Source organism: Alligator sinensis, unplaced genomic scaffold (assembly GCF_000455745.1).
Source record: "Alligator sinensis unplaced genomic scaffold, ASM45574v1 scaffold1177_1, whole genome shotgun sequence".
Classification (NCBI taxonomy): domain Eukaryota; kingdom Metazoa; phylum Chordata; order Crocodylia; family Alligatoridae; genus Alligator; species Alligator sinensis.
In genome coordinates, this window is record NW_005842120.1 from 1,190,776 (window position 1) to 1,214,456 (window position 23,681).

At 41.0% G+C, this 23,681-nt stretch overlaps 1 protein-coding gene across 1 annotated transcript in view; it reads left to right on the forward strand.

Moving 5' to 3' along the window:
• SYNE1 (spectrin repeat containing nuclear envelope protein 1) overlaps positions 1-23,681 on the forward strand; it is a 522,133-nt gene that overhangs the window by 351,144 nt on the left and 147,308 nt on the right. Inside the window, 6 exon segments of the mRNA XM_025205597.1 lie at positions 1,118-1,303; positions 2,434-2,556; positions 7,104-7,286; positions 10,082-10,225; positions 16,832-17,026; positions 18,163-18,303. Coding sequence (XP_025061382.1) covers positions 1,118-1,303; positions 2,434-2,556; positions 7,104-7,286; positions 10,082-10,225; positions 16,832-17,026; positions 18,163-18,303 — 972 coding nt within the window.

Genomic DNA, 23,681 nt, shown 5'->3' on the forward strand with positions numbered 1-23,681 from the left:
CAGCACACCCAAATTATTCCAAATTAAAAATCTAGTTATTCATTGAAAAATTATTTCTACATCGTTGGTTATGCATTTGCTAAAATAATTCTCTAAAAATAAAATAAAATAGATGTTGGTCTTTTTAGCATCTTTCTCATAAAATTCTTTACAGACCGATTAAATACAGTAGATACTCACAATGCAATGACTCTTCTGACAATGCATTACGCTGTATGCTGTGTGCGCGTGATTTTGGTGTCATTTTATTTTACCTGTAGCTTATTATCATAACACCTCCATTTATCTAAACCCTGCTGACATAAGCTTCTTTCATCTGTACCTTGAGCTCATTCTTCTACCAACACAGCTGCTTAGTTGCTCCCAAAATATTCCATGTCTTTTCTTACTAGAACATTTTGATGTCTCTTTAACCATGCAAGTGTGAGCTCTGTGTGTGGCTGTATAGAGTGGATATTTGTAGGAACAAAGGAATGACACATTATGCTGGGAATCAGTCCTTCCCAGTCTGTTCCAACTGGGGAAAGTGAATTTACCCAACAACATGTGCTTTTATATAAGCCTTGGACCAGATTCACTGACAATGGGGCAGAATGGTTTAAACTTCACTTTCTTATAGCCATGAAGCCCTTCTTTGTCAGAAGAAATCAACCTGAGAAAGGCAGGGCAGGCAGTGTTGTTAAGAGTTAGCTTAGGCCTTTCCTGAGAAGTCTGTTGATGTTTTAGGCAGGACTCTGCCAACCACCACTCTGTCTCCCCTGCCTACAAGTATGTGGATGTCCAGTACATGTAGCAGATATCCAGCCAATCAGACACGTATTATATGCCTATCAAAGTGATATGTTGTGCAACGTAATGTGCAGATCTGTAACTTCAGCTTATTTTTTGTTGGCTAAGTGAAAAACCTAAGTAGATGTTTGGTGGTAGGAACTTGCATAAATCAATTTGAAGTCAAAGGAACTTTATCCAGTACAGAAATGTAAGTCTGCGTTCAAGTGCTTTGCAGAATTAGGATGGACTTAAAGATATTCTTAAAGTCTGGCATAGGTCTGAATTTTTTACTGAAGAAGGGAAAAAATATATCATTTTATTCTGTTAATATGGTTCTTCCATTCAGGCCATGCTTGAAGAATCTGGAGAGATCCACGATGATCTTGAGGCCATGAGTGAAAAGATTGAATACCTTGCAAGTGTATACTGTACTGAAGGAATGTCTCAGCAAGTGTTGGAGCTGGGACGGCAGACAGAAGAGTTACAGCAGGTTATCAAAGCACGCCTGCCAAATCTCCAGGATGCAGCCAAGGTATATGAAGTGCCTTCCTAGTTAACTAGCAGCTTGAGGAACCAAATGTGTCAGTTCAGGGCTTCTGTCGTCATATTTTGAGGAGCATTCAGAACACAGGTCATCTGTGATTTATGAAGTGGGCATCTTGGGACATGACCCTGAAATGATACCTACCATTTTCAGTAACTTCCTCCTAAAGAGTCCTGTCCATTTCCTAGAGAGGTCTGGAGGAATTTTTCAAAATATTTGAATGAGAGTTGGATCACATCCCAGTTGTGGTACCAAGGCCAACACTGTCAGATAGATGTATCCAGATGCAGGCCCTTTCAGGCATATGCAAGCATAGTCTGTGCTTTCAGGTGCATACCCTAAATGTGAGTGAGTGTTAAAGTTCGCTTGTGTTATCCCTAATTCATGTATGCCCATGGGAGGGATTTGCACAAAGGGCATGTACAAAAGTACAGTGAATCATTGCTTGTAGGTCCAGAAATTGGCTCAGAGATTTCTTTTTTAATTCAGAAAAACAATGCAGAAAAAATCTGTAATATAGCATTTCTTCTGCTGGTGGCTGCTACCAGAGTATTAGAAATATAGATTAGAAATGGCTAGCAGGTAACTAGAAAATGTAGAGAAGCTTCAAACTAAAACTGAATCATGACCCTTCACCCAGCACAGACCCTTAGTTCAGTGAAGGTATAGAGTAATGTGGTGGAAGTTCTGCAGTTGCCAATCACAGTAGGTAACAAAAACATTGCAGTTTGTAAACCACTTGTAACCCATAAAGCGATAATACATGTCATCATAGTATTCCTCTAGCAGTAGACTGATAGTTGTACTCGGGTATAGCACAAGTGAGGACCATCAATTGAGTCCAGATTAAATTTTAGCTGGAGAGGATACTGTCAGTGCCATCTCTATTTTGGTGCCCTCTCTCATTTTCCAACTTAATATACTAGGATTTAATACTATTATATATTTAAACCAATAACAAATATTTAAATTTTAGTTACAAACTTGGTGTTTTCATTAAATATGGCGTTACATGTGAATTAGTTTCTACAATACAATAAAGGGTACTATTTTAAGACCTAAGACTATATATATATTTATATTTTTTTTTTTTCTTATCTGAATTTCATATATTGCAGGATATGAAGAGACTTGAAGCTGAAGTGAAAGCTCTACAGGCTGCACTGGAACAAGCCCAAGCAACCCTAACTTCTCCAGAGATTGGGCGTTTGAGTTTGAAAGAGCAGCTTTCACACAGACAGGTAAATGGGTTAAGACATGTAGTGTTGCCTGGATTACAGGTAAACTTGCAGGTTGGCTACTGAAAAAGATACTGGTCTACAGCCTGACCTTTTATTGCTTATGCCTCAAACCACAGAAACAAACAGTTATGCCAAAGTCTTTCTGGCTACCATGACAGAACAACATGGATTCTTACATATATTGGCTAGAGAGACTGAAAAGGGGGAAGAAGATAGCGTGCAGACTAGCAACAAGTCTTTTTGAATTTGCTTGGGTTCCCCAAATTTTCCTCCAGCCTATATCCTGCTTACTATATTATTATGTTATGCTTATTATTATGGATGGCTTATTCTTCTCATAGAATCATGGAAAAGTAGCACTGGATGGGACTGCCAGAGGTCATCTAGACCAACCTTATTCCTGAGGCAGGATCATGCCTATCCAAAACATCCCAAACAAACCTTTGCCTAGCCTGTTATTAAAACTACATAGGCAACCGTGTCAAACATCATAAATCATAATACCCTAACCTGCCACAGGTAAAGCAGGGTGACAATGGTCGTGAATGTCCTGCTGCTGCAAGGCTTGTTAAAATACACTTAAGATCCAAGGAAGAGGGTCACAATCCCTGCTACAGAGGAAGGCAAAAACACCCACAGTCCATAGCAATCTGACCATGGGGTAAAATTCCTTCCTGACCCCATATATTGTGATTAGTCTGACCCTGAGTGGAGGGGCAATACCCTCTAGCCAGGAACCCCTCCGGGTTTTAGTCCTATCAGAGCTTTGGCATGCCCCAGTCACAATCCCCAGTTTTGATTGCAACCAACAGCCCATGCTTCTTAGGAAGGAGATTCCACAACTTCTGTAGGCAGTCGATTCCATTGCCTCCCTGGTCTAACAATCAAAAAGATTTTCCTGATATGCAGTCTAAATGTATTTTGCTGCAGCTTCAAGCCACTAGTCCACATCCAAGGTTATATTACCTCCATAGATGACTGCAGCTTTCTATATTGCAGTTGGTCTGTTATGGAGATCTGTTTGCTGTTTCCTTTGGATGGGCAGAATACCAGAATCAAGCCTTCCAAGTGCCCGATTAAAATGTATTAATCCAGACTAATATAGAACTACTCTATTTCTATCAGCACAAACCAGATATCAGCTGGTTACACTGATAGAATAGAGTTTTTCTTGTGATCTTGAAAAAAGATTAAAATCCACAACAAATGTAGATAAGGATACATTTCAGACCTTTGCATGTGAATTGAACTGTATAACTTCTGGTAACTAATGTGCTTGGAGCCAAATCTCTGCACACCAGTTTAAAATATATGTGAACCATAAATTCAACCACCTGAAGAGTAGAAGAAAAGTGATAAAGTATGAAGCTGTTTTCAGATTATTCTTGATGGGACAAATCCTGGTTCCATCAGGCTGCCTGGTGAGAAGGGGAAGAGAGCGGTATATGAGAAAATCCTGCATTTATAGACAGAGGCTGAATGTGTGTGCTTCCCATTATACATCCCCTCACCAGAAATAGAAATGTTTTTTGGGGGGAAGACTGACTTAGCAAACAGAGTATCCCTGAATGCCAGTTCCAAAATTAAGCTTTCCTATACAGAGTACCAGTGCCTTTCAGACCAAGAGCTGGTGTATGCCCAGACATGGCATTTGGTGAAGAAATACATGTACCTCAGTTACCTTTAAGTTATCTATCCTCCTTCATAAAAGGAAGAAACACAGTCATAAAGTATTTACTCTTTTGACCCATTCCCACATAGCATCCCTAGGTGTAAACTAGAGAAATGTGGGCTGGTTAGATCTACAAATCGGTGGATACATAATCATTTGCATAACCACAAGCAAGGAGTATATATTAATGGGTCGATGTCAGAACAGCAGGAGATTGCAAATGGGGTACCACAGGAAGCTGTTAAACTTTTTTTTATTAATGACTCAGATGCAAGAATAAAGAGCTTCTTGATCAGGTTTACAGATGCAAAGCAGGAGGGGATGCAAAACACTTTGTGTCAGGAGTCAGGGTAGCAGGCAAGCTAAATTGCCCCCAGAAGTCCCTGTTTACCTGAGTGACCTAAGTAGGTCCAGCTGTCCCCTGTTGCCTGCATGGTGTGGCTGCACGCTTGGAAGCAGCAGGTCTTTCAGTTCCTAGTATGTTGTACAATAGGACAGATGTGTCTCTGTCTAGGCCTGGGCTTTTGACTTCTTTTTTCTAGTTTTGTGTTCCCTGGTCCTGTTTGTTAGCTTTATGACTTCATGTTTTTTCTTAGTTTCTGTCCATTGGTTTCTGGTTCCTGCCTACAGAGTATCTGTTCTAGACTCCAGCCTGGACCTCTTTGCTTTCCACACTTATCTGTTAGCAAACCTGCCCCTTCCTCTGCTCCTGACTACACTCCAGTCTTCTGACAACTGCCTTCTGGTTTGTGACTTGTCAGCAATCACCTGAATTTGGTCCCTTGTAGCTACAGCTGCCTGTTCTGGACTCTGGTGTGGTTCCCTGCTTCCTGCTCCAGATTCCCCAGTCTCATACCTCTACCTCAGTGGCCACCCATTTCTGTCTATTACAGCCTTTGGCTTCTTGATGTGCCTGCTTCCTCATCCCCTGACTCAGGACTTTAGGTAGGACCCTTTCTGACCCCCTTGGTTGTGACCCTCTCGGCTCAAGCTCTGACATCCTGGGAACAGACTTCTACCTTCAGCTTCCTCTGTGCAAGAATGAAGTTTATATTCTACCTATTGGGACTTTTTACCATCTTTAATATTTCCCTGAGCCTGAGGAAGGGCATGTGTGCCTGAAAGCTTGCAGAAAAAGATAAATTTTGTGATTTCTTAGTTGGTCTAATAAAAGGTATCATCTCTGAACCAAGAGTTGTAGAATTTTGCATTTCTTTTGGTCATGCCCCTGGCACTTTAGAGGCTAGGATTACAATTTTGAGTGAAGTGATCTTGAAACATTAAAGAACTGGACTACAGTCAACAAAGTGAAATTGTGAAAAGAAATGTAAGGCATTAGACCTACGGAAGAAAAACAAATGTGCAAGTATGAAATGGGGGATAACTGGTTAGGCAATAGTGCTACTAAGGTGTATCCGATGAGCTCAGTGGATCAGAGACTGCAAATGAGCCAGCAATAGTATGCAGTCAAAAAAAAATGCAGTTTGAACAGCATTTACAAAAGTATTGTATGCAAGGCACGGGACTACATCTTTACGGAACACTGGTTAGGTCTCAGCTGGAGTATTGTGTCCGCTTTTAGGCCCCACATTTTCAAAAGCTTGTAGAGAAACTAGAGAGGGATCTAAAAGCAAGCAACAAAGATGAGGAGGAGTTTGGAATGCAAGCTGTATAAAGAAAGTTTGAGAGCTGGGTATGTTTAATCTAGAAGAAAGGAGATTAAGGAAGGATATTATAGTAGTTTTCATATAAAAAACTGTCATAAAGGAGCATGAGAACTGTTCTTCCTTGCTACAGAGAGCAAGGTACAAGGCCGTGAAATTAAGCAGCAGCAAAGCAGATTTATATTAAATATCAGGAAGAACTTCCTAACTGTAAGAGCAGTAGGACAATAAAATAAGTGGTCAAGGGAATTCGTTAAATCTACTTCTTTGGAGGTTTTCAAGAAGCTAGAAAGGCATCTGTCTGGAATGGTCTAGGAACAACACATGCTGCATCTGTGGTAGAAGTTGGAGTAGATGAACCCTCAGACCAGCCTTCCAACCCTAAGATCCACTACCTTATTTCCAGTGCAGTAACCTTGTAGGCACAACTGGAGAGAAAAAGAGCCGGTCTGCTCCTCTCACTATCACATGGATTTTCCTGAGGATTCAGCTTCCTGTTTTTAAAATTTAGTCTGAATTTGTGAATACCCCTGTCTTCACCCAGGCATTTCTTTTTGTATTCAGAGTTCAGTGAACTCAGTAGCCATAAAAAGAAAGTAGGCCCAGTCTGCTCCTATCACTGCACATATGCTCTTCTCATGAATACGAATGGCAGTGAGGCACATGTCTTATGGAAAGAAAAGAGATTGAAGAGAGGCTAAATAAACAAAGGAGCCCAGAGGGTGCTAATTCAAGGGAAGGATCTGTATGGGGCTGCATTATGTTCCATTTGATTGCTTATTGAATTGTAAATAACGTTCTCAGTGACAATTTTATATTTTCAAAGGAGGATTATGAGCACAAATAAACACTGCTTATGAGCAATGTTCCTTTTTAAAATGTGCTGCTATGTTTTTCTTTAAAAAATATTTCAAACTGAAGTCATATAAACAGGCATTGTTTTGTTTAAAAGACTTGTTACGTGATCATTTTTATTTAAATTCAAAAGCTAAAGTGCCCTTTGTTTGATTAAGAATAAAAAATAATATTTACCTATAATACAAAAGCAACTCTACATTGGGCATGTGTTGATTAAACTTTATTTAACAACAGAGCAATCCATCCTTTGTTTATTCTATTAATTGATCTCAGGGTTGTTTATACCTTGCTTTGTGAAATGCTATTGGAGTTCTCAAGAAGCTGACATAGTGTGGCACCAATTTTATTCCTAGCATTTGCTGTCTGAAATGGAGACACTGAAGCCAAAAGTGCATGCAGTACAGGTCTGTCAGAGTGCCTTAAGGATGCCTGAAGAAGTGGTAACCAGTCTGCCAATATGTCACACTGCCCTTAGGCTTCAGGAGGAGGCAAGCCGTTTGCAGCACACAGCCATCCAGCAGTGCAATATAATGCAGGCAAGTGTAAAATAAGGTTGGGTTTGAAAAAGTGTCATACTAGTAGAAGTAGTGTCCACTCTTGCAGATTGATTCATGCTTTCCTTCTCTGGAGCTACTTTTTGCCTGAACACGTTAAGATGTTAACCTATTATATTTTACACATTTCAATGTTTATGGGCTTTTTAAGTACATTATCAATTTACTTTCAGGATACTCTGCTTCAGTTCTCAAAAAGAGTTAAAAAAATCTTCAATATACAATTTTTATTTCATTTTCATTTCCAAAAAAGTCTCAGGTATAGTTGTTTGCCCTTCTCCTTCATCTTTCATTCATTTCCATGACTTAATCTGGCTTCAACCAGACCATTTACTGAAAAATAAAAATTTTGTTTCAAGTGCAGTTAAAAGTGTCGTCCTTGTGAGATGAGAAGACTGAGGGGGCTATAGCTGTCTTTTTCCTAGTCTTATTACTGAGGCATCTACAGTGTTATCAACTCTAAGCATGCAAATACTGCATGTTAGAAAAATCATGATATTGGCATAAAAAAGGTGAAGTGTTTTTAATTCAAGGCTCCTTGTATTTGCTGTCTGTTTTTTAAGGCGTCTAGCATGCATTTAGGTCACATTTCCAAGACTTTCTTTACAGAAAAGGAAACTAGATTTTTTTCATTCTTTGTTTATTGAAAATGAAATGTGAGACTGTCCTAAAAATTCTTCACTCCAGGTGTTGAGACTTAGAATAAAAAGACAAATATTGTTAGACTCGAGATAAAACCATGGATGTCGGCAAGATTGAAGCTATGGTGGATATGGTGCCTGAGGCTGCTCATTGCAACCCAAAAGCTCCAGCAATTGCTGTTGAAAATCTGCTTTATCATCTTTCCAACGTGTTTTGAGATTTTCTCTATTTGTAGCTCATATTAAGACCTCATGCATAAACATTTTCAAGTTATTCAGTTCCTTGCCATTTATAATATTCCCAAATGAATTGTCCAAAAGAACTCTCTTGTTTTGCTTCAACTCTTCTAGCACCAGGATCCATCCTCTCGTTACACTTTGTCATTGCTGCTTATATATGATCGGTGAGATTTTCAAAGCCAACTATTGGATGTATCTGCACAGTTCCCATTGCAAATAACAAGAATTGTGCAGCTAAATCAGTAGTTACCTTTGAAAAATCTATTGCGTGCAAAGATAGAAATGACATATTTGGAGTAAAGTGAGAACAGACTAGATAAAACTCTTGATTGTACTGTACACAGCAATTTGTCATTGACAGTAGAGTAGAAAAGGTGACCTCTGAGGCTTTCTGCCTTATTTTCCCAAGAATATTATGATTATCTTATTCAACCTGATGTATCATCAATGATGCCTCCAGAAAATCCTCCATGTCAAATGGGAAGATCACTACAGAAATGCCAGCATCCTTGCTGAAGCCAGTGTTACCAGCATTGAGTCAGTGATCCTCAAGCACCAACTTTGCTGAACTGGACATTGTGTGTGGATTCCTGACTCTTGACTCCCAAAACAAGTGCTCTACTCCCAGATTAGCAACAGCTTGAAATCTTGCAGTCAGAAGAAATACTACAAGGACACATTAAAGGCATACCTAAAGAAAATGGATGCTGACATCAAGAGCTGGAAGGAGGTGGCTGCAGATTGATGCCAATGGCAACACAACCTCAACCAAGTGGCAGCCCATTTTGAGGTAAAGTGGCTTCCTCAACCAAGTGTCAGGCCATTTTGAGGTAAAGTGGCTTGCCCTCAAAGCAAAGAGGAGAGAACAGAGAAAGGAAAAGGAGAGAAACCCTGGCCTACAGCCTACTCCCCCTGCAAAAGACTTGCAACTTTTGCCAATGGGTCGGGGGCTCAAGGATTGGACTTTTAAGTTACCACAAAACCCATGAATGAGCCGTAGTAGAGATCATCCTTGAATCAAAGAACTGTTGCCACCAACAAAACTGGAGTAGTTATTACCAGAGGAAACTACTTAAGCTGTTCATTCCCTTATTTTTACAAAAATATTTCACCAGAAAATATTTATTATTTAAATATAACCATTAAAGGGTTGCAGTATTCACACTAAAAACAATTTTTATTTATATGGTACCTTGCATTTGAAGGCTGTATTGGGCACTACAAACATTAACTCAATCTCACAGAAGTCCTGGAGTTTATCCCATAAAATGGATGGGATAACTGAGGCATACAGCAGTTAAATTAACACCCATCTCCCCTGCATCATACAAGTCTGTGGAAGAGGTGGAAATGAAACTCATCTTTCCATATTTAACAACTTCTCTCCTGCTAACTGAGAAAACTGTAACGTACAGATACAGGCCTTTCTTGCTTAGCTTGTATCTGCGTATAACAGTGAAAATCAAGCTTTCACAATGGTTAGTACTTCAAAGCCAACAGAGCTTTGAAAACAAGCTCTGCCATCCTGTGTGTCACAGGCAGACTTGCCTGTTAAATCGTAATCCCAGGCAAGAAAACAAGTTTATTTTCAAGCCCTAAATTAATGGGGTGCAGAGGAAGAACATAGTTAAAGAACTTCTTGGTTTTTAAAATAAGCCAATTTGATATGGGAGTATATAAAAAAAAAAAACTGTGGAAATTTTATTGTTATTTTTATAGCCCTGTTTTGGAGTAAAATCAGTCTTAAAGTGTGCAGATAGAATCTTGTGCTTTGTGTTCATAGCTGGTCCTTCCAATAGATGTCTGTTCAAGCTTAGGGGAGTGGCAGTGTAATAGAATGAACAAGCAAGTATTTTATTTTCACTGCATACTTATCCCTCTCTCCTCTCTATCTAGGAAGCAGTGGTACAGTATGAGCAATACGAACAAGAAATGAAACATTTGCAGCAAATGATAGAGAGTGCTCATCGTGAGATTGAAGACAAACCTGTTGCAACTAGTAACATCCAGGAACTTCAAGCCCAGATTTCATGCCATGAGGTAAAAAGTGCAGCTAAAACGTTGTGCATCTCTTGATTAGCTTAGGTTATTTTTGGGTCATTGTAGCAGGTCCGTAGCTGGGTTAGCAAAGTTACCCCCTGGCGGCTGTCTGGGTCCCACCTTGCTCACCTGCTCTGGCCTTCCTGGGTCCCCACCCTGTTGTCTCACCTGCCATGCTTTGATGTTATATTGGGATAAGCCCTTTTGCTTTGTCCTTAGGCCCTTGTCTGGACTGAGGCCCCCACGCCTTGGCCCACTGGCTGCACCCCTCCACCTGAGGTCCACAGTCTCAGGACCGTAGGTTATGGGGCCCCTCCACCCCCAGTTTTAATTTTGCAAGCTCTGGGCCCTTCAGCCCCCCCAGTCTTTGCTGTCTGACACCACAGTCCTTCTGCTAACAGCAGCGCTTCCCCCCTTCAAAGGATCTAGGACCAGAGGAGTGCTCTAGCACCCTTCTTGGTGGCCTCCTCTGCCCCCAACAGCCACAGCTCAGTCCTCCAGTGTTTAAACACAAATGAAAAAGTATAAGCATCTGCTTCCAAACAAACAGTTCCCCACCCTGGGTTAACACTACACTGTGGCAACAAGCTACAATACAAGGTGTGGAGGTCTCAGTGGTGGCAGATGACATAGCAAGGAGCAATTGTCTCAAGCTGCAGCAAGGAAAGTTTAGGTTGGATATTAGGGGAAAAATTCTCACTAGGAGGGTGGTGAAGCGCTGGAACAGGTTACCTAGAGAGCGGTGGAATCTCCATCCTTGAAGGTTTGGCTTGACAAAGCCCCTGGCTGGAATGATCTAGTTAGGGGTGATCCTGCTTTGAGTAGGGGGTTGGACTACATTACCTCCTGAGGTCCCTTTGAACCCTAATTTTCTATGATTCTATGACTTTAAGATTCAAAATACCTATCTTCAGGTGCCTGATGGTGCAGGGGCTTTCTGCAGTCTGGAGTCCTTCCACCTTGTCCAGTCAGGCCCCTCTCCTCCACGGAGCTCTGCTTCTTGCAACCTGTAGGACCAGCCTGCCCCATCTTGTCTCAGGTCCTGGGCTCATATGTCTCTCTCTGGGTCACCTGACCTACTACTTCCATCCTAGGCATGTCAGCCATTGGCTTCACCGTGCTGGCTGCACCAAGGGCAGGTGGCCATTTTATGCAAGAGGCTGCCACTATCAATTTGTCCAGCTGATACCTGGCTCCCACTCTCCTTCAGTGATAAGGTAGGGGCCCCATTACAGTCACGAAGCAATGTTTTAGGGGTCCTCAAAAGCTAGCTTAGCAGGGAAGATGTCTTTCTCAGCAGCTTCCCATTTGTAATATAGTTCCAAATGTTATTCCACACATGGTACTCAAAGTATTTCAAAGGTTTCTCCTTGCCAAGTTTATTGACCTAGTGCTAAAAACGTAGCAAGAAGATTTTTGTAATGTTCTAATCAAATCATTGTGTCATGGGGCAAAACTTTGCTCTTACTGGAATGAGCTGCTGGGCTTTCCCCTCCATGGATCTTGAAAGATCACATGAGGTAGGACAGTTTGTGTGGAGGGTCCCGTGCCACTAGGCTGACTCTCGGATTCCCAAATCCCAACTCTGTTCCCTTTATGTTGTTCTATCTCATGCATTTAGATGGCTGTTTTGCCAATGGCTCACCCTTGAATCATTCTTGACACTAGATGGCAACATATCTTTAATTTCAAAAGACAGGTTTAATTTACCTCTCTTGAAATAGCACCTCCCTCTCTCCCATGCCATGTAATTTATTATCTGTCACAAATCTCTGCATTCCATTGTAGAAGAAGGACTTCAACAATGCTGAGGAAGTCTGCACAGAAACCCTATACAGAGATGGGATATTGTGTGTAAACTGATCGGCTGGGTTGGTGGGTCATTACTGAATTAGAGGACAGATATAAAAACATCAGTGCATAGGAAAGCAGTAGGAGAGGTGCAGGGTTCACTGGACACATGCTTCTATCAGTACAATAGCCAGGAGAAGACTCTACAGGGAGACAGCACTAAGGCAAATAGAGGCAGTAGTTTCTATTCCAGTTTTTATATTAAAATTAGCAACTGCAAAAGGACTGTCACAGACCTTCAAGTTCCCCCACATTTCAGGATGTGAGCGCCACCTACTCAAGCCACAGCTTATTTTTCTGTCAAAGGCCCAGTTACTCTGAGTTTGCAGCCATGATGGTAGGAAATACAAACTTCACATTATGTTAAATAGAATAAAATAAAATAAATCTTTCTTATGGAATATGTTTGAAAGATCTCAAGGGAGCAGTTCTAAATGGACTTGGATTTGATACCCATTTTTATGGCCTTATACATTTACTTGCTTGAGTTCATGGCAAAGTGCAGATGCAAAGTGGAAACAAGGCGTATTGGACATTTGTGTGAAGTTTATTGGGCTTCATTCATTCATTCATTTGGGTCAAGGTTTAAGGGGGACATAGGATACAAACAGACTTTGCATTTATCCTGGAATAAACCACTATACCGCAGAACACAGTGCAGTTGTTCAAACCTCCTTGTCCTGAGGTAAATCCTAAAAAGGTTCACAGGATAAGAATTATTAATAGTTTATCCCAGGACTTTGCAAAGTGCATCTGAATGTCTGTATTGTGATTCAATCATTGAATCAATGGCAGAAAAGCAGCAGTACATTCAGCGTCTCCCTAAACCCTGATTACAAGTTCCATGTGTGTGCAGGCCAATCCCAGGATATTTCTGTTTTGGGAAACACAGGCACAACTTGTCCAGGGACAAATGCAACACCTGTTCCTACACTTATAGGAGCTGTATTTGGAATATCAATTGGAGGAAAATAGAAAGGCAGTGCTGTCCTATAGTTCAGAAATTTTGCAGTAACCCTACATATAAGCTTAACGCAGAACAGCCAGAGGTTTTAACTATATAGGTGCTTATAGTTTTTATGGTCTTGAGGTATTGTTTGGGGCATTTTTTTTTTATTTCATACCTTTTTGTTTTTATTGTAAGTCATACTGAGCTATCTTTGGATAGGGTGGCATATAAATCTAAAATAAATAAATGTAAGTCACACAGCATCATTCCATCCAAAAATGTTTCTAGCACTTTGATTTTCCAGACTTGCACATGATAACATGGCCACCCATCCTTTTGTTTCTGAAATCATCATGCTTTTGGTGGATATACTGCAACTTGCAGGATATTTCGTGTGTCTCCAGTTATGATGTAGGATTGCAATATACCTCATTCATATTCTGTCAGGGTGTTATCACATTGCATTGCACTTTTGTGACATGAAATATAAGGATACATCTAATGACTCTAGGATGTATGCAGCTATCCTACCTATCCTACCATAGCAACATAAAACAGGAACCAAATGCCACCCAGACCAAGCATTATTTTGTTGAGTAACACCTACAAAAAAGAACTTAGGTGTACTTTCTGGCATGTCCACTAAAAAAAAATCAGGCCCCCTTAAAACTGTTGGACAAGCTTCCTCTTTTTTTTTTCCTTTTCCCTCCTAAGCTTCCTTTAACCAATTGCATATTTAGTCCTGTTTTACTTGTAATTTTCTCAATTGAGAGGACACATGCAGAGAGTGTAGTGATGGAGAGATTAAGGTGTGTTGCTGTGAATCCAGGACACAAGTTAGTGGCTCAGCCCAGGCTCGTGCTAAAGGCTGTTCCCTATCAGTCCAGCTAGGAGTGGGTATGTGGCATTCAGGTCAGGGAACCAAAGGAGGCTAGTCATGATGGTGGGCACATCAGTCCTGGTTCACTTTTGAATGCAGACATTGGCATGCCCCAACTGCACTAGTTTGAGCTGTCTGGCTTTGGGATGGACCTTATACTTGGATGTTTTATATCCAACATGCTATGCAAGTGTTTCTGGATCCTGTAAATGGTGATGGCATTAGAATCTAACACTGAGTGTATGGAATTGTAATGGAGTTTCTGCTGAATCCCTGAAATGGTACCTAAGCTGAACCTTCAGTTGCCACACACAGGGCATGTCTAGACGAGCGCAACTGTGCGGTATGTGGTGCTGCAAACACGTCTGCAGTGCCACATACTGCACAGTCAGGTGTTCTCTGTGCTGCAAGGGCATGCTGTCCATGTGCACTCTGCTCTGGTTTTTTATTCCCACGGAATAAAAACTGGAGCAGCACACACATGGGCAGTGTGCGCAGCTGAAAAGGGGAACTGGGCCGCCCAGAGCTGTTGTGTAGCTGCCAGCCAGGGTCCACCCAGCACGATCACTGCTGCTGCAGCCCCAAAGGCCCCCAGGACCCCAGGTCAGGCTGCTGGGGCCAGCACAGTGCTGGCCGCAGCCTCCCCTACCACCTCCAGAGTAACCTGCTGCATGCCAAAGCACACGTGGCACAGACGTTCCCCAGGAACAAGTAGCTGCAGTGCAAGATGTGCTGCTGCTACTTGTCCCTGGGGAACCAAACATCTTTGCTTGTCTGGACACAGCCATACTGTCCCAGCAATGGAGCAAGTAACTATTTAAGGGCCAGTAGAGCATGATTTGTTTGATCTAATGAAGTGTTTATTCCAAAGCCAATTGCTTAATGTCAGAGGCTTTGCTCAGCTTCCTAGATGAAACAGGAGACCGACTTTTGTTGCTGGCATCTGACAGGGTCTGGTTTATGGTGAGCCAAATACCAACAAAAAGCCAATCCAGGTCAGAGAGCTGCTCACCCTACCTAACCTATAAGTATGTGTCATTATATAGCCCTTACTCCGATATGAAAATCCTTCCATTTAGATGTTGAGTAACTCATTTAATGAACCTTTATGTAATCATCAGAATCATTAATTATACCTGGGCTTGGGTTGCAGTAACCTTACCTACTTCACTTTTTCAGAATGTTAGGTACTGTTAGTCTATTAGGACTTGTAGCTATTATTTAATATTTTTCTTATTAATATTTAACTGTTGCTGGTATGCGCAGAGTAATGTTGAACAGAAGGTTATTTTGGACATTGCAAAAAGTGAAGGAGACAGATTTTTCATTGGACTTCGTGGTTCTGAAATATTAAAGACAATGGTACTCCCACTTTACAAAAACATTGCCATGTCTCCTGTCTCTTTCGTTTGAGTCAGCAATTGAAAAATTTAAGGACATCAAAATAAAAATACTTGTATGAAAGAGAGATTGCAGATACATCAGGCATACTTCTGAAAATAGAATTTTAACTCTGTAAAACAGTGGTTTTCAACTTTTTTTCATTTGCGGAAACCTAAAAAATTTCAAATGGAGGTGTGGACCCCTTTGAATTGTAAGTGTGGGAATTCACATACTTTTCACTGATCATAGTCATTTTTCATTGACCCCTTGAGCATAGTCCAGGCACAGGTTGAAAACCACTGCTGTAAATCATTGTTCTGCTATGTTATTGAGTCTCCAGGGATAACACCACTAGCACAAGTGTGAACATCCCCAGTGATCTTTTTATGTGAATTTAGTACTCTGAAAATTGTTGGACTGAACTGGTGTTATTAGTATTTATCAAGGACTGCTCTTTTTTGCATCACTGTAACCCTACACTGGAACTAGTTGCCGCAGCTCACATTTCTGAGCAATGAACTTCTGTATTTATACATAAAAAAGTACTGTGCATGTTGCAGCTCGTGAAAACTTCCCCACACCAGGTGCATCCTTTGGTCTCTCAGGAGCAGCCCTAAGATTAAGAAAGTAATTTATTCCCTAGGCACATTTAGTTTTGGGTCTTTCTTCTTGCCTTCGTATTTTATAGTGTTGTTGGTAACCAGCCATAGAAATCAGTTATCAAACATTGATTGAATAAATCCACTGAGTAGAGCCACAATCATAGGAAAGCAGTGGCTTTTGGTTAATTCTGTTTTGAACCAAATTTCCTGATTCATCTTAAGTTAGAAGCATACTGTGTCTGGTTCAGATTTTGGCTTTGAATACCTAATCAAAACCAAAAATAATAGAAAAAGAAATCTGAGAATTTACAGGTGAGAAGTATAACATATCCAGCTCCCTATTCACAATCCTGGGTTATGAGCAGGACTGATCCAGCATGTATTTTACCTTATTCAAGCATTGTGTGCTACTGTGTACACTGCTTATTGTATTCACTCTTGTGAGAGCTGAGTGTTGCATTTTTTACAGTTCCACTCATCACATGACTTCATTTCCATGGCATGCACCATCTGGGGATTTTCATCTTGTTTTCTTAACCAAAAAAAAAAAAAAAAGAAGAATTTGCCTTTTCTCAGCTTTAAGATGGAGCACAAGGAATTTGTTTCAGGTTAGAAATTGTATGTGAAAATGACGTATTCTGCCCTTTTCTCAGTATCACACAGAGAGGCTTTCAGCACTTTTCCGGTTTCACCGCATAGCTCTTTGCTTTGTGGTTTAGCTGTGCAGTGAGATGCAGCCTGACTTGTTCTCTTCTACAGTCAACATCCTGCCTTTCAGCTAGTGTTGTTGCTGATGTCGGGTTTCTGAGAGACAGAGCTGTGTCTTTATTGGCTGACCTCAGAAAGGGTAGTTTGCCTACCCAAAGGAAGCAGAATTGCTACTAGTCCTATGGCCTTTATTTGCTGTATCTGACCCACATTAAAAAAAAATGTGTTCTCAGGACCTGGCACACAAGATCAAAGGATATCAGGAGCAGATAGCATCGCTGAATTCCAAGTGCAAGATGCTGACAATTAAAGCCAAGCATGCCACTATGCTGTTGACCGTAACAGAAGTGGAAGGGCTTTCAGAAGGAATGGAGGAGCTGGACTCAGAACTCCTCCCAGCCCATTCAGCTCACCCCTCTGTGGTTATGGTAAGAACTGAACTGGTGTCATTACAGTTTATCAAGTACTGCTCTCTTTTGCATCACTGCAACCCTGCACAGCAGCCAGTTGCCACAGCTCACATTGTATGCTTCGTTTCACTGGTATATCAGGGTAGTGCTTAGTAGCATTAGCTGCAACTATGAATTAATGCATTTGTGCATCAGCTCTCCTAATGAACAGATATGGGATAAAATTATTTACAAGAAAAACAAAAATCAGTCTGATAAAATGAAAAGGAGACATTTGAGCATGTATGCTGAGTGTTGTTGTTTTTTTTCTAAATATAACAACTTGAATATTCAGCTATTGAACTGAATGGCAAAATTGGGAAAAAACAAGCAAAAATATTCTATGACACCTTGTGTTATACAAGCTTTTATAATCCAGAAATCCTTTGTGAAAGAGTTTTGATTGAATATACTACAGTAATCAATATTATTATTACCATGTCCTAGCAGGTATACATGGAAATAAAAGCTGGCTCAATATATAGAGTATGGAATGCACTAGAGATCTTATTTAGCTCAGTCTTCATGCTAACTAAACTCCCACTGAAGTCTGAGTGAAAGCAGTGGGAGCTTTGTCTGACTAACAACATAGTGGGGACTTCAGGATTTGTCAGTATCTTGAGATCTTAGAAAAAGCTAAAATGAAAATGGTGTGATTGCAAGGTGTTTTTATTTTTTATCTTTTTTTAAATAACTGGATCTAATTCTATTCTGCAGCTTTCATTTCCTTATTTAACCAGACCCAAAATACAAAATATTGAATGCTGTAGCTGTAGCTAGAAGCAGTTGTTTCAAATTCATTGTGTATTGTACCAGCTGACATGTGTCCTACCTCTAATTTATTAATGTGCTGACTCTAAAAATATTTTAAATTCCCTAGAATACAGGAAAGAACCTACATCTTCACATGAAAATATCAAGTGCTAGTATATCAGTTTTCTGAACTAGTAGTATTAGGTTTTACAGGGCCTGGAGGAAGCAGGGGTTTTTAAGCTGACAACTCCAACCTTAAGGACAAATTAAAATTTTCTTTTGGTCTACATCTTATCCAAACTGATGTGGAGATAATTGACTGATCTTCTTCCTGTCCTTTGGGGCTGCCTTTCCTGTGACAGATGACTGCTGGTCGCTGTCACACACTACTCTCACCTGTCACTGAGGAGTCTGGGGAGGAGGGAACCAACAGTGAGATTTCTTCTCCACCTGCCTGTCGTTCTCCTTCACCTGTGGCTAATACAGATGCTTCTGTTAACCAGGTACCCCCCTCTTGTCGTTCATTCATTTGTTACCTCAGAAGGATGCATGATCCCATCCTGTGTACTCTTTTTTATTATTGGGTTTTTTCCCCCTATTTTAGAAACTTTAGGCTGATTTACATGAAATAGTATACACACAACTTAGGGTTTCATCCTATGATATTCTACTGACTTGTAGTTCACCTAGCTTTGAAAATAAGCATCCAGCAAAACTAAGTTCTGCTTTCCTAACACTTAAGAAACACAAACTAGGCAGACAAATTTTTAAAAAAGTTAATTTAGGATTCACTTTTGTTTGCAAAAATCAACCCAAAAAGTCGGTTACTTTTGAACAAATTTTGGGTGACCATTACACAGTCTTTCCATGTCACCAGTAGCTGTGCTGTGTTTACAGCATGGCTTTGTTTTCGTAATGGTACAGATGATGGCATCCTGCATCCTGAGAGAAATAGTTTTGTATCCCATTAAATATCACATTAAATCTGTATATATATGTGTCTGTCTTAGTTGTGTCCATGGTTAGAGGCCTTCCATTGTTTAGTGATCCCAGTATGAACTGTCATGTATGGCTTCAGAGTTAGGAATGTTCATTCCTCACCTTAGGTCAGATTCTGTTTTCAGTTACAACCATACAAAACCAATAAGACTACTGAAATTACCTGTGCAGTTAAGGTAGCATTGAGACTTCTGGCTTTTGTAACAATGACAAGGTGTACTTTAAGTGTTCATTGTTTAAGGCAGCGGTTCTCAAACTTTTCAGACTCAAAGTACCCCTACTTAGACTGAAGGCACTCCTCAGAAAATGCCAGCTCTTAGTTTTCACTCTTTTTTGACTACAGTAAATTAATAGAGCAATTTCTCCACTGCAAAATCTCAGAAGAACCACAACAGGTCAGAATGTTTTTAACACTACAGATTTCTATTTGAAATCTCTGGGTTTATCTTGTGACTCATGTTTACACATCTAGCAGTGCTAACGTTATGTGGTAGTCTGCAGCACCCTTAAAAGGATCTCAAGGAACCCCAGGGTGCCATGGCACTCTGGTTGAGAATCACTTGTGTAGACTTGTCCCAGGGGGTTCCCCCTTGATTAGGAGGCCTCTCGAGGTCTGGAGGTTGTCCTCTCTCATCTGCGGGGGGTACCTCATCTGGGATGGGTGTTCCAGGTGGGACCCTCACCATCCAGGGAGGTTCCTCATCCCCTGGTGGGGGGGCAGTATCTGGTTGTCCTGGGTCATCTAGTAAATTTGATCTTAGCCAAAATATGAATACTAAAATCTAAACATTATACTTCTATTATTAATTAATTTGTTATTAATTATTAATGGATTATGTAATTATATTCACCCCTTCAGGCTGCTGACAGAGATTGCGCTCCTATCTCTGCCGGGCCCAGCCTATATTTGCTCCCAGTGCAGCAGTGGATTCCCCACACATGGCTCCACATCACTGGTAGGGATCAGGAACCTCTGGGGCAAGCTTAACCCTTAGTTCCCCATTGAACACCAGTGTTGGAGCCCTAACAGACAGAATCTGGAGGTACCCAGCCAGAAGGAATGAGGTGCTGGGCTGCACACAGCACGTGAGGAGCACTTGAGGGGATGCCAGAGCCAGGGGGTAAGCAAAAAGACACATGAGACCCAAAGCAGGGGAGGGGTAGGGCAAAGGATGCCATGGTGCCATCACTGCCACCATCTCGGAGGTAAAATGTGCTGGGTGCCTCAGTCTTCAGGAGGCAGATCAGAGCCAAACTGAGAAGCAGATGCAGCAGCAAAGTGAGCCTGCTTGCATTACATTACATTGCCTGCTTCTCCAGCAGCTCTTCCAGTGCCTCCTGCAAACTGAGGCACAGAGCACAGTTCCACCTGGTGACAGTGGATTTAACTCATGGCTGCCACTACTGCTGCTACTGCCATAGGAAGAAACTGCCCTATGTGCCTTGGTTTTCAGAAGACGCATTGAAGCTGAACCAGGAAGAGCCACAACAGAAGCAGCACACCTGTCTGCATAATATAATGTAGGCAGGTGCATCTGTTTCCTGCAGCCCTTCCCAGTTCACTTCCAATGTGCCTCTTGAAAACCAAACCTCTTGGGGCGGTGTCAGCATACAGTATCCCAGACAGGTTCTCACAGGGCCCTGGTTGAGAACCACTGCTTTAAAGCATGAACTATCACCCAGTACAATATGCTAAAGATCAAGTACATAACTGCTTTTATATACTGCCTTTTTACTATATGCATAGTCTCAACTCCATCATCTGATAATTGCCTTTCATCCCTAATGAGTGATATAGGTCAGATAAACTGCTATACATTTTAACTAAAAACTGCCAGGTTTAAAGTTGCCACTCGGCTTATACTATTATACAGGCATATACTAACCACTTACATGAGAACAGTTTATACCGGTATGTTAAGTTATATCTCCATGGCCCTCTCTTTCTACATGTTACAGGTATCACACGATTAACTGGTCAATTGTGCAATTACCTTGAGACCAACTATATGTTGCAAAGTACCTATCATGCTATAAAAAGGGCCAGCCAGCTGTAAAGCTAGACCTTGAAAATGTGTACTAACTTTATAGCTGATTGCTATCGAGCTTTAATTTGCTTGTGTAGTAGGGTCTTCACTATAGGCTGACAGGGCTCCCAGTGGTAGGGCTGCACTATGCCCAACCAGGGCTAGGAGTCCTGCAACTGAGCCCCAGCAGCTTCGGACTCTGGGCACCAGCAAAACCCTGCAGTTGCTGGATCCTAGCAACATGCCTCTTGGTGCCAAGACCTGGCTGGATCCTGATCTTAGCTGCCGCTATCTCCCAGGCTTGGAGATGCATGAAACACCCCACACACCCCTGCATCTCCCCACACTATGCTCCACACACTCCCAAGGCTGGGAGATCACATGAATATGCTGCACTGGCTCAGACAAAGAACAGTATTAAAATAAGGTAACTAACTGAGAAACCTTATAAAAACAAAGTTAAAGTAAGAGGGAGGGATTATAGAATCATAGGAGACTTCTAAGGCTTACTATATCAAACAATAGGAAAGATCCTTATAAAGCTGGCTGGCAAGAAAAAAAACAGCTACATATTTCAGAGCCACACTTTTGAGGTCAGGTTAAAGAAACAAGCAGTGAAAAGGTTGAAAGGTCTGCAGATAGCTTCCTGCCTAATGAACACAATGCACTGTCCTGTCAAGTCATTAACATTCTCTAAGAATGAAAAACAACCTTTCAAGTCAAACAGCTCAAAGAACAAGAAAAAAAAATCGCATGAGGAGTTTCTCTTGCCTCAAGAATTGATGTCAAACATGCAAAATTTTAGCACCTCTGAGCTTCACAAGCAAAATTTTAACAAGAAAACATATACGCTTTTCCCAAAAGTGTCACTGAGCTCTTGTCCCCTGAGGACAGTAAAATTATTAGTGATTTGAAAACATTTACAAACATCAGCAAATACAGGTTTCTTCAGCCTGGTATAACTGTTGAAATTAATGGGGTGTGCCAAATAGCAAGAGGAAGACAGTTCCACAATCAAGTAGTTTACTTACAAAATGCTTATGTTCCCATTTACATGAGATATAGCCTCTACAAGCTAAATAACCTGCCAGCTCTGACCAGGATGAATCTTTAGGAACAGTCAGGAACAGAAGGTGGGTTAAAAGTGGTGAAGTGTAGTGATTTGAGGGCCTCAAATGTAAGTAAAATGACTTATAATCAATGCACAACTTCGAATGAAACTAACACCGATTTTTAAATGAGGGTAATATATTAAGAGAAGTACTTTTTGGGGAGTATGTTATCTGCTGCATAGTAGAAATTATGTGAGCAGGAACTCTGAGAAAGAAAAGAAATGCAGTAGATTAGCCTCAAAACCAGTGAAGACTCTTGCCAAGTAGGTCTGCAGTTTTCTTTCTGAACAATACAATCAGCTTGGAGATTATTTTTCATTTTGCTAAAATTAGGTTCTAGCAAATACCCTGTTTTGATGATGGAATACTTTTAAATAGGGGGGAAAAGTCTGGGTTGGAGGTTGCATGTGAGACTTCTTTGGAGCCAATAACCAAAGGCTCTAGATAATAGTTACAGTACAGCCTTATTATAATGAACCCCATTGGGACCAGGACAGAAGTTCATTAAAAGGTTGTTCATAATACAGTTAATGAATTTGCTGCAATATCATTATGAAAAAAATATTTCCTGCTGTTGCGATTGTTAAAGATAGGGTTTAGTGTGCTCAGGGTTCATTATAATGAGATTTTATTGTAATTACTGACCCTCACTGGGACAATATTGAGATGATGCTCAATAATAATCTATTTCTAGGTGGGCAAATTGCCTTTCTGAACTGAGCACTGACAAAGAGGGAGCAGATTTGCTCCCTCAGGAGGGGACAAGGTGTACTCCTCAACATCATCACTTAGCTTTTTACAGATAGCTTGTGTCCTGAGTACTGCAACAGAATTATACACAGTTGTAGCCATTACCAAAAAAGAGAAAAATGGAACAGAGGCAGTTTATTTCTATCCTTCCTCTTTCTAGAAAAAGCCCCATAGAATTTAATAGGGTTCCTAAACCATCCTATGGAATTTGGTACAGAAATATGCCTCTTTCAGGGTGCATCTACACAAGACGCTTACTGTGGAGCTACCTAATTAGCTCCAGAGTAAAGTGACTCCATCTACATATGTGGCGCTATTAGGTCTGAGTAGACTAATGAACTCTGCCATATGTTAGTAGTGTCCGATATAAGTACTATCCTACGGCAGAGTTATTTACTCTGCCACAATGCATGTATAGATGGTAACTGGGGCTGACTGGGGCACAAAGGTGCTACAGTACAGGGCGGCCTTCCAGGTAGACCTGCCCTGTAGCGCCCTCAAGCCCCAGCCAGCCCTTCCACCGCACATTGAGGTGGGGTGGAGCAACTCTGGGCTGGCAAGTAACCCACTGGGCCCCCTGCTAGCCGGGGTTGTGCTGCCTAAGCTCACCGTGCTGTAGTCCTGGACATATGTGTAAATGCTTTACCCGGGAACAATAAACCCTGGCCCAAACTGTGCCAGAGTTTATTGCATTGCACTAATTTCATGTGTAGCCCTCAGAGTAAGCTTCTATAGAATGCTTCACCAAAATTTTAGAAAGCTCTGTAGAGTATGCTTATGTTTTTTATAATGTTCCCTTGACTTCATCTCTGGTAAGCCCTATAAAATCCTCTTAAAAAGTTTTATTTCTTGATTTACTTATTTATTTTTCCCACTCTTCAGAAGGCCCAACCACAATCTGGTCTGTTTGACTGGATTCAGTTTTATGAAGTTATGAGAAGCAGCTAGATAATGCTTAACCCACCATGCTGGATAGTCAGAGAAATGTAGGTT